Source organism: Tamandua tetradactyla, chromosome X, assembly GCF_023851605.1.
Source record: "Tamandua tetradactyla isolate mTamTet1 chromosome X, mTamTet1.pri, whole genome shotgun sequence".
NCBI lineage: Eukaryota > Metazoa > Chordata > Mammalia > Pilosa > Myrmecophagidae > Tamandua > Tamandua tetradactyla.
The window spans coordinates 134,439,880-134,452,371 of record NC_135353.1 but is presented as its reverse complement, the minus strand read 5'-3'; the positions used below and the strand labels follow the sequence as shown (position 1 = coordinate 134,452,371).

Sequence of the window (12,492 nt, the reverse complement as noted above, 5' to 3'; positions counted from 1 at the left end):
CAAATAGTACAAACTTAAAAATTGTGCCACATATCCAGAATGAGAATCGGATGAAGAAGAGCTGAAAAAAGTCTGATGTTCTAAACATGGGAAGTTATAAAGGTCTAGAAGAAGTTGAGCCAAGTGCCAATTCAGAGCCTTAATCAAGGCCGATCAACCATAAAACCCTAGGCAAGAGAGAGAAATGGATATTCAGAATAAACACATCAAGATAATCAGATGCCTAGGCATCAGCAAAAGAATTAAAAGTCATGCTAAGAAACAGGAAGATATGGCCCATAAAAGTACAAATTAAACCTTCAGAGGAGACACAGAATTTGAAACAACTATTCAAGATGTTCAAACAAACCTCCTAAGTCAATTCAGGGAGAAGAAAGAAAATATAGCTAAAGAGATAATAGATAATAAATAGACACTAAGTGAGCATAAAGAAGAATTTTAAAATATAAAGAGAAATATAACAGAAATTTTGGAAGTGAAAGGCACAATAGAAGTTATTAAAATACACTAGAGGCATACAACAGTGTATATGAACAGGCAGAAGAATGAATCCACGAATTAGAAGACAAGAAAATTGAAATCTTACAGACTGAAGAACAGATAGAGAAAAGAATGGAAAAAATTGAGCAGGGTCTCAGGGATTTGAATGACAGCGTGAAGCACACAAACATACATGTCATGGGTGTCCAAGAAGGAGAAGAGAAGGGAAAAGGGGCAGAAAGAATATTTGATGAAATAATGACTGAAAATTTTCCACCTCTTATGAAAGACATAAATGTTCACATCCAAGAAGTGCAACATACTTCAAACAGAATAAATCCTAATAGACCTACTCCAAGACACATACTAATCAGAATGCCAAATGCCAAAGACAAAGAGAGAATCCTGAAAGCAGAAAGAGAAAAGCAATTCATCATGCTCAAGGGATCTGCAATAAGACTAAGTGCAGGTTTCTCATCAGAAACCATGGAGGCAGGAAGAAAATGGTATGATATATTTAAGGTACTGAAAGAGAAAAATTACCACTCAAAAATTCTTTATCTAGGAAGGCTGTCTCAAAAATGAGGGAGAGTTTAAAATATTGACAGATAAGCAGAAACTGAGAGAGATCATCAATAAGAAACCTGACCTACAAGAAATACTAAATGGAGTTCTGCAGGCTGAAAGGAAAAGACAGGGGAGAGAAACTTGGAGTAGAGTGTAGAAATGAAGATTATCAGTTACAGTAACTGAAAAGGTAAAAAAAAGAGACAAAACTAAGCTATGACATACTTCATGCATTTTAGGACACTATGAACAACTGTATGCCCATAAATTAGAAACTTAGATGGAATGGACAAATTCCTAGAAACAAACAAACAACCCACATTAACTCTAGAACAAATAGAAGACCTCAATAGACCAATTACAAGTAAAGAGATTGAATGAGTCATCAAACCCCCGCCCCCCCCCCGCTAAAGAAAAGCCCAGGACTAGATGGCTTCACAGTTGAATTCTACCAAAGATTAATTCATATCAAACCTGCTCAAACTGTTTCAAAAAACTGAAGAGGCGGGAACACTAACCAACTATTCTATGAAGGCAACATAACCCTAATACCAAAGCCAGATAAGGATGCTAAAAGAAAAGACCATTACAAACCAATTTTTCTCATGAATATAGATGAAAAAAACCTCAACAAAATACTCACAAATCGAATCCAACAACACATTGAAAGAATTATATACCATGATCAAGTGGATTTTATCTTACGAATTCAATGGTGGACCAACCCAAGAAAATCAATTAATATATTACACCACATTAACAAATCAAAGAGAAAAAACAACACATGATTATCTTGACTGATGCAGAAAAGGCATTTGATAGAATCCAGCTTCCTTTCTTGATAAAAACACTTCAAAAGATATAAATAAAAGGAGTCATCTTCAACTAATAAAGGGCATATATGAAAAACCCACAGCTAACATTGTACTCAATGGTGAAAAACTGAAAGCTTTCCCTTTAAGATCTGGAACGAGACAAGGATGTTCATGGTCATCATTGTTATTTAACATTGCACTAGAAGTTCTAGCTGGAGTAGTTAGGCAAGAAAAAATGTAAAAGGCATTCAGATTGGAAAGGAAGAAGTAGAACTTTTACCATTTGCAGATAATATTAACCTATATATAGAAATTCCCAAAATATCTACAACAAAGCTGCTAGAGCTAATAAACAGGTTCAGCAGAGTAGCGGGATACAAGATCAACATGCAATAACTGGTAGTGTATCTATACAGTATTAATGTGCAATCTGAGGAAGAAATAAAAAAAAAATTCCATTAACGATAGCAACCAAAAGAATTAAATACCTAGGAAAAACTTAACCAAGGATGTAAAAGACTGTACATAGAAAACTACAAAACATTGCTAAAAGAAATTAAAGAAGACCTTAATAAATGGAAGGACACTCTGAGTCCATGAATTGGAAGAGTAACTGTTGTTAAGATGTTAGTTCTCACCCAACAGATTTACAGATTTAGCACAATCTTAATCAAATTTCCAACAGCTTACATTGCAGAAATGAAAAGCCTATTATCAAATTTATTTGGAAGCATAAGGAGTTCCAAATAGCCAAAACATCTTGAAAGAGAATAACGAATTTGGGGGACACACAATTCCTGACTTTAAAATGTATTACAAAGTTACAGTGGTCAAAACAGCATGGTAATGGCATAAGGATAGATATACTGACCAATTGACTCTTGAATTGAAAGTTCAGAAATAGACCCTCACATCTATGGCCAATTTATATTTGACAAGGCTGCAAAAAGGCATACGTAAATCCCACCACAGGACTTACATATCCTAAATTGCACAAGCTTTCTTTGTAAGTTAGAATTCATTTTGTGATGGTCCCTTTACTTCTAGGAAAATTAATGTCTAATACATGTGGTTAACTACAATTGGTCTTTGGTTATACATAATTTCTAGTGGTATGCAGCACTAATTATTGTCAGAATGAAGTAACACTGGAAATAAAGAAGGAATAAATACTGTTTGTTTTATAGATTGATCACCCCAACTAATAATCATTATCATCACAATGTAACAGAATGTTAGAACGGGACTCTTTCCTTCTTAGTTTCTGCCCAGGCCCAATAAGTGCCAACTCTTCCCTCATTTAAATGCCAGATGACTAAAACAGGACTTATGAAGAAGATAGACAAGAATAAATTTTGTGACCCATTGGTGACCATCTCCAGCTTATAAAATGGCTTGGATAAACCAAAATATTAGTTGGAAATCAAAAGAAGAGGTTTGAAGATTGTCACCATTGTGTATGAAGTGACCTCCATGAAGGGAGTTCACTTTTTCCACCTTAAGCCTAAGTAATGTGGTGCTGATGGGACCAGTCTCTTACATGAGAGAGCTAGGGGACATAGAGAACGGATGTCAGGCTTATGCCTGAAAAATCTAAAGTGAGAGGGATTGGTTTGGCAAACTGTTTGGGCAGAACAAGAGAGGAGGCTATACTTGGATGCACCTGACTCTTCTCAAACAAAGAACATAGAGGACTTCCCATGAACCAATATGGAATGAGAAAGAGACCTAACACGGCATTGTTTCAGACAACACCCAGAGACTTCCTGGAGGGCTGGAGAGACATCAGAAAAATGAGGCTGGATGTGTTCCCTAGGATGCCAGAGGAAATGTAATTGTTTGCATTAAGGACTGCTGTGAGATATTCTTAGTGACGAGGGAGCTCTCCAAAGGACCCCCAAGAGTACTCCACAAGAGAGTCAGCCTCAAACAGCTATACCAGTGCTAGATTGCTAGAACAGAGCCAAATTTTCACTAGTCCTTTACTTCTCATCTTCGCTTGGCTTTACGTTTGGAGAAACTGAAGGCAGGGAAACAGAGGAAATAACTTATAACTGCTATTACCCCTGTAAAATAGGCTTGCTTAAATCAGGACTGAGCTGGGAGTGCAAAAACTTTAATACGAAATAAGTTTAAGTTTTTAAAAAATTGTCACCATAATCATTATTGTTGTTATTATTATACTCAACTGGAAACAATTATTTTACTAAGACTCTTGGAGGGAATAAAGTAAGCAGAGGACATTTTATTTTCTGAAAGTGAGTAAAAAAGCCCCATGGCCCACTGTATCTTCATCCACAGACAGGAAAAGAAAAAGTCTCCCAGAAAGAAGTTGAAGGACATTAGGAGAAAAAGAATGAAATTGTTTTCTATTGAATCTTACAAATTCTGCTTGTTCAATCTCATGATTTCAATTTTAATAGCTAAAATTCATCAAGTGCCTATTATTTGCCAGATCCTGTCTGTAGTAAATAATTTCATCCTCACAATAGACCTGAAATATTGTTATACTTATTTTCTAGATGAGAAATTTTGGCACAAAGAGAGATTAAGTCTGAAACACATGGAACCCAGAATGGCAATGAGGGCTTGTAATTAGGTATAGCTTAATGTAGTACTACCCAAATATATCCCAAAGTATTTGGGGCAGTTAATTTAAAAAGTATTGGCAAAATCCCTTGAGGGATGGGAGGAAAAATTGGTAACTATCAAGCTTTACCCCGACAGAAATCCCTAATACTGTCTCAAACATAAGGGACCCCCAAGTCAATAGGCCAAGCCCTTAATCTTGAGGCTTGCTTCTTTTTTTCTTTTGAGCCAATGACCAGGACTGTCTTTACTGTTATCACCTAAGATGGGTCTCTGCAAACTTTCTCCATAAAGGGCCAAATAATCAATATTTTTGCTTTGTGGGCTATATAGTCTCTGTCATTACTCGGTTCTTTTTTTTTTTCATCACATAGTTGTGCATTTGTCACCATGATCATTTTTAGAACATTTGCATCACTCCAGAAAAAGAAATAAAAGACAAATGAAAAAACCCATTCATCCCATGCTCTTACCCCTCCCTCTCATTGACCACTAGTATTACAATCTACCCAATTTTTTTTCTCCTTATCCCCCCTATTATTTCTTTATTTGTCCTTATTTTTTTACTCATCCATCCATACCCTGGATAAAAGGAGCATCAGCCAGAAGGTTTTCACAATCACACGGTCACATTGTAAAAGCTATATAGTTATACAATTGCCTTCAAGAATCAAGGCTATTGGACTACAGTTAAACAGTTTCAGGTACTTCCCACTAGCCACTCCAATATACCACAAACTAAAAAGGGATATCTATAGAATGCATAGGAAAAACCCTCAGGATAACCTCTCAACTCTGTTTGAAATCTCTCAGCCATTGAAATTTATTTTGTCTCATTTCTCTCTTTACCCTTTTGGTTAAGAAGGCTTTCTCACAGCTGCATAATATTCCATTGTATGCATATAGCACAGCTTGTTTAACCACTCTTCTGTTGATGGACATTTGGTCTGTTTCCACCTCTTGGCAATTGTAAATAATGCTGCTATAAACATTGGTGTGCAATTGTCCGTTTTTGTCCTTGCCCTCATGCCCTCTGAACAGATACCTGGCAATGGTATTGCTGGGTCATATGGCAATTCTATACTTAGCTTCCTGAGGAACCACGAAGACAGAATAAAGTCATGAAGCATGTCATAGCATGGATGGACCTTGAGGACGTTATGTTGAGTGAGATTAGCCAGAAACAAAAGGACAAATACTGTATGGTCTCACTGATACGAACTAGCATTAATGAATGAACTTGGAGAATTTCAATTAAGAAACAGAGGTCACCAGGAGATAGAATAGGGTATATATTGGGTAATTGGAGCTGAAGGGATACAGATTGTGCAACAGGACTGATTGTAAAAACTCAGAAATGGATAGCACAATACTACCTAACTGTAATACAATAATGTTAGAACACCGAATGAAGCTGAACATGAGAATGATAGAAGGAGGAGGCCTAGGGGCACAAATGAAACCAGAAGGAAAGATAGATGATAAAGACTGAGATGGTATAATCTAGGAATGCCCAGAGTGTATAATGATAGTGACTAAATATACAAATTTAAAAATGATTTTGCGTGAGGAAGAACAAAGGAATGTCAGTACTGCAGGTTGTTGAAAATAGATAGTAATTCATATTTTAAAACTTTAACTTATGTGTGAGACTAAAGAAAAAAATGTTTATTTGGTACAAAATTTGCATTTTGACTAATGCATTTCTAATATAACTTATATGGACAAGTTAACTGAACACCATAAGTACATGGAACCTTAAACAGGTCATGAGATTTTGTAGGTTTGTCCAGTGTGATGCCCCGATAAACCCCAGAATGATTTGGACAGTGAATAAAGAAATATTTGCAAAGTCCCTTTGGGGGAATGGTGAGAAAGGGGAAAAATTCAACATCCCCATTTGGGGAAGTCCTGATATTCTCACAAGCAGTAGGGACAACCAAATCAATAGGCCAAGACCTCAATCTTGGGGTTTGTTCATATAAAACTTAAAAGATAGGCTAAGCCTACTTAAAATTAGGCCTAAGAGTCATCCCCAGAGATCTCTTTTGTTGCTCAGATGTGGCCTCTCTCTCTCAACCAACATGACAAGCAAACTCACTGTCTTACCCCTCTGTAAGTGGAACATGACTCCCAGGGGTATAAACCTCCCTAGCAATATGGGACAGAAATCCTAAAATGACTTGGGGCTCAGCATCAAGGGATTGAGAAAATACTCTTGACTGAAAGGGGGAAGAGAGAAATGAGACAAAATCAAGTGTCAGTTAGCTGAGAGATTTCAAACAGAGTAGAGTGGTTATCCTGGAGGTTATTCTTACACATTATATAGATATCCCCTTTTTAGTTTAAGGTGTATTAGAGAGGTTAGAGGGAAGTGCCTGAAACTGTAGAGCTGTGTTCCAGTAGCCATGTTTCTTTAAGATAATTGTATAATGATATAGCTTATGCAATGTGACTATGTGATTGTGAAAGCCTGGTGTCTGAAGCTTCTTTTATCTACAGTATGGACAGATGAGTAAAAAATATGGATTAAAAATAAATAAGTAGTAGGGGGAACAAATGTTGAAACAAATAGAGTAGATTGAAGTATTAGTGATCAATGAAAGGGAGGGGTAAGGGGTATAGAAAAAAATAGGGAGAACAAAGGTTAAAATATATTGGGTAGATGGAAATACTAGTGATCAATGAGAGGGAGGAGTAAGGGGTATAGAAAAAAGTAGGGAGAACAAAGGTTAAAATATATTGGGTAGATGGAAATACTAGTGATCAATGAGAGGGAGGAGTAAGGGGTATGATATATATGAGTTTTTTCTCTGGAGTGATACAAATGTTCTAAAAAATGATCATGGTGATGAATAAACTACTATGTGATGATATTGTGAGCCATTGATTGTACACTGTGTGTGGAATATTTGTATGTTAAGAATGTTCATATTTGTATGTTGTTTTGGTGTGTCAGTTAAAAATAAATAAATAAGATGGCGTTCTCAATCCCATAATGCTGAGTCCCAGCTCATCCCCAGGAATCATGTCTCATGTTGCCAGGAGATTTACACTTGAGGCTTGCTTTTGTGAAGCCTATTTCTGTAGTAGAGAATCTAAGCCTGCCTATAGTTATGCCTAAGAGTTACTTCTGGAGGACCTCTTTTGTTGCCTAGATGTGGCCTCTCTCTCTAAGCCCAACTCTGTAAGTGAAACCATTACCCTCCCCATCCTCCATACATTTGGAAGACGACATCCCGGGTGAAAGTCTCCCTGGCAACATGGGACATGATCCCAAAGACAAGCCTGGCCCTGGCACCATGGGATTGACGCCCTCCTGACCAAAAGAGGAAAAAGAAATGTAACAAAATAAGATATTAGTGGCTAAGAGACTTCAAGTGGAATTGAGAGGCTATTCTAGAGGCTACTCTTATGCAAACTTTAGCTAGATATTGCCAATTACCACGGTTTGCCTAACCCGAACCAAAACCACTCCTGCTAACCCTAAAGAACGCCTAGGGCTCTATCTGAGATTCTACAAGTTTCATGTACTAAGATCACTTTCCAGAAGACTACAACCTCCTCTTCCTTTAGCTGTAAGTTGTTTTGTTCCTACGCCAAATAAGCCCTGACACACAGAGGGGCCAGCCTCTCCAAGAACATCACCTAGTTCCATCCCCTTATTCCATATTATTGATATCCCTTTCCAAGATGAAAAAGTTAGAGAAGGCAGAGTCCAAATACCTCTAAGGATTGGGAAAAGGATCAAAGGAGAAGGAAGAAATATAACAGATCAAGTAGGATTTAATAAACGATATTGACTGCTGAATCATTATATTGATATTTCTTTTATTCTTCAGTGTCTTTAGGGAAACACCTAAAATTGTCGAACTGTAACTCATAGCAAACTCTGAAATCTGTTCTATGACTACTTGTTAAAATGTACTTTGAAATTAAAAAAAACAAAGAGGTTAAGTAACTTGCCCAAGGCTGCATGATTAGTAAATAGCAATTAGTCATGCAAATAAGAATTTGCTTTGCTACTATTTCATGCAAATAAGAATTCAATCTCTTTCCTCAAATTCTTCTTTTCTCTCAAAAACCCAAAATGCTGGCTTACAAAATGTAAACCATGGTCTATCAAATTCGAAGCATTAACACTTTGTAGAGACACTTGGCACTATGCATGACTTGTTGTTTTCTTTCAATAAATAATGTAACAATAAATCACCAGGTACATATTTTCTTAGATACATATTTCTCCTTTCTTTTTTTCATAGGTGTGGACAAACCCTACAAAATAACTTACAGCTGAAGGGTCGAGACCTCCTCACTCTGAAGAATTTTACAGGAGAAGAAATTAAGTATATGCTATGGCTATCAGCAGATCTGAAATTTAGAATAAAACAAAAAGGAGAAGTATGTAGCATTTTTGTTTCCCCTTCCATTACTACCATTCAGCCTTTCTAAAGATAGCCTTCCCAAAGAAACGGGGAAAAGAAAAGGCATTAAAATTTCTAAACAGTAGCTAAGTAATAAAACCACACAGTCAGGGCAACTGATTATTACTTAGTGAACAGGCATACAAAAAAAAAAAGCATAAAAATCAATTATTCAATAAATCAATGCACTTCTTTCATAAGGAATGCTGAAATTCATTATTAGTTGGATCAGAATCTAAGGAATCATTTGTCTGAAAAGATTTCTTTTTGTAACTCCTTTCTTTTCTCTGGGTGTTTTCTATCAAGTTAAAAATAAGAATTGTACATTTTTCTAGCAACAAATTTCAATTTTGGATGCAAATAAAATATATGATAGTTAGGATAATGTCAAAAAATCATAATTATGTGACAGTGTTTTAAAAAAATTAGAATAACAAAGAATAATTAAATGGTAGCCAAGTAGAAGAAATGATGGGATATGGTGCTTAGCTCTAAGCATTATTTTGCATATTGAGGAATTTATGCTTGAAGTGCCCTTAATTAATGCAGTGGCTTCATTTTGGGCTGTCTAACTATGGAAACATTTTCTTATTCCAAGCTTGTTCAAAAGTGTTCTAAAGATTTGGTTCCAGGTTGAGAAAGTTTTTCATGTCCTTGATTGTTTTATCTAGTTGGCTAGACCTCCAAGCTCTTAAGAACAAACTGAAGACAGGAGTGAGCGCAACTACTATGGTCTGACATTTCTAAAGAAGGCCTTAAAGGAGAAAAGGTTTTCCAGATCCCAGGCCTTTGTTCTTCACACTTCATGTGTGAGGAATCTTAGCTGGCAGGAATTTATTTGTTCTGGAGCCCATCTTTTCAGGAAATCCATCTACAGTAGAGGAGGAGCTCCACCCCAGCCCCTAAATCTTCAGATTGTTTCCAAAGAACTTCCAGAAATGAAGCCTTTATATTCCCAGAAGAATGGATGATACCCTCTCCAGAACATCAACTAGTTCCATCCCCCTATCCCATACTATCGATAACCTCTTTCAACATGAAAAAGTTAGAATGGGCTTAGCCCAAATACCCCTAAATAGTGGGAGAAAGATCAAAGGTGATGGTGGAGTTATACAGAGAAGGTAGGGTTTAACAGATGAATATGCTTGCTGGGTCATTATATTGATATTTCTTTTAATCTCCAGTACCTTAGAGCAGCCAGAAGTAAAAACCTAAAATTGTGGAATTATAACCCATACCAAACTCTGAAATCTGTTCTACAACTAATTGTTGCGATGTGCTTTGAAATTTATTGTTTTTTTTTGTATATGCTATTTTCACACGCACACAAAAAAGTCTATTGTGATGATAAATGCACCAAAAAAGAAACAATAAAAAATGAAGGGGTGGGGAGGAATAGCTGCCCTCAAAGATTGGATTAGGATCGAAACATGACTTTTCTGGGGTACATAATGGCTTCAATCAGGCCCAGAGATATACTTATAACCAGCCCAAGCAAACAAAGTTTCTTCAATGCGACATAATTGCTTATTTTCCCCCTCAAAAAAATAAAAATAAAAAAGAATGCATGACAAAAGCATAGCTAAAATTCTTGGGCTTCATCATCAACCTAAGCAAGAATCTTAATGTCCTGTGTTGCGATAGCCACATTCCTGGCTGAGAAAATACCTCCAATTCAAGCATCTTCAAGGACATTCAAAATTGAATGGAGATATCAATATAATTAAGCAAGAAGATGTTTGGTTCTGGTATGATATACTTGGGACAAGTGCTCAGGTTGAACTTAGGTTGAACTAATAATACTTTCAAAATATCTGTCAATAAACTGTGGGAGCTACTGTTCCCTTCCCTCATTTAACAGGCAAAATAATTTCGCTTTTTAAATAATCTTTGGAACACTTATTTGGAAGAGAGAAAAAAGCAGTGATGGTTTATTTTACATTTTCTAATGTAAAGAATGAGTTTGGCAACATAATCCTTGATATAAGATATAATTATATTTTGCATTTTAATTTTATCCTTGTGCTTGATTTTCAGTATCTGCCTTTACTGCAAGGAAAATCCTTAGGCATGATTTTTGAGAAAAGAAGTACTCGAACAAGATTGTCCACAGAAACAGGTGAGCTGGGCAAAACCACAATTGTGTTGAAGAGGGACTTGGGGGTGAGGATCTGGGAGGAGTAACCAACCCAGTGGAGTAATTTGTCTGTCTCTTTTGCAACCACCAAGAGAAAACATTGTCTCTGGGAGGAGCAGTGCAAGCCTCTAACTGCTCTTTCCAATTCTGAAAATCTGCCAGAACATTATCTTTCTCTGTAAGAATCCCATGAAGATTTGAGTAAAAGTACTAAATAACTCTTCATGTTAGGTACATATGTTAGTGGGTACAAAGTTTCAGACCTCCCACTTTGTGTAGGCAAGAAACGTGGCATTTTTCTAACACGTAAAGAACTTTGTCTTGTGCAAAATCTAATCTCTGCACATTTTAGGCAATCCTCAGTCATCTTAAGATTTCCTTAGTTCTTCTGGGTCTTTATACCTTTTCCTGCAGTTGTGGCTAAATTCTGGAGGGTATGTGAATGTCAGGACATCTAGTGGTGGGGTTCGGAATCTGCTTCTTGGTAATCAGAACATCATCATCAAACTTCCATACTGAAAAAGTCTTCTGGGACTTCTATATTGCCATTGGGTCTTATCTGTCTTCTACTTACCATGGAGATTGCATTGCTCTGATCACAAGACCCAAGACCTCTCTTGGTGTGCTGGTTTGAAATGATGTATGTACCTAGAAAAGCCATGTTTAATCCTAATCCCATTTTGTAAAGGCAGCCATTTCTTCTAATCCCTATTGAGTATTGCATATTTGAAACTGTAATTACATCATCTCCCTGGAGATGTGATTTAATCAAGAGTGGTTGTTAAGCTGGATCAAGTAGAAGCATAGCTCCACTCATTTGGGTGGGTCTTGACTAGTTTCTGAAGACCTAGAAAAGAGGAAACATTTTGGAGAATGAGAGATTCAGAGAATGCAGAGTAGAATGACATAGCCAATGGAAGCAGAGTCCACCAGCCAGTGACCTTTGGAAATGAAGGAAAACATCTCCCAGGGAGCTTCATGAAGGGAAGTCAGGAGAGAAAGCTAGCAGATGATGCTATGTTCACTACATGCCTTTCCAGATGAGAGAGAAACCCTGACCCTGTTCACCATGTGCCTTCTCACTTGAGAGAGAGACCCTAAACTTCATTGGCCTTCTTGAACGAAGGTATCTTTCCCTGAATGCCTTAGATTGAACATTTCTATAGACTTGTTTTAATTGGGACATTTTCTCAGCCTTGGAACTGTAAACTAGCAACTGATTAAATTCCCCCTTTTAAAAGCCATTCCTTTTCTGGTATATTGCATTACAGCAGCTAGCAAACTAGAACACTTGGGTTGGCTCTTTCAACCTCTTGTTAGCTCTCCAAGGCACTTCAGGAACAGAGATACTGCAAGATCAACTCTGCTCTATTGTTCCTCCCTCATGTTGGGTTCCAGGGAGGTCTGCAAAATTTGCTGCCTCCTAGAGCTCTATTTTAAAAGCAAGACAGCTCTGGAGTCCTACAAATTCTTCTGTGAT

General features: G+C 36.9%; 1 protein-coding gene across 2 annotated transcripts in view; it reads left to right on the top strand.

The window, feature by feature from the left end:
- OTC (ornithine transcarbamylase) overlaps positions 1–12,492 on the top strand; it is a 75,835-nt gene that overhangs the window by 8,545 nt on the left and 54,798 nt on the right. For both annotated transcript variants that reach the window (XR_013169503.1, XM_077146179.1), the window contains exons 2-3: positions 8,714–8,852; positions 10,913–10,994. Coding sequence is in view for 1 of the 2 variants with exons in the window: in XM_077146179.1 (XP_077002294.1) it covers positions 8,714–8,852; positions 10,913–10,994 (221 nt within the window). In the remaining variant the exon portion in view is untranslated. The remainder of the gene's footprint in view (positions 1–8,713; positions 8,853–10,912; positions 10,995–12,492) is intronic.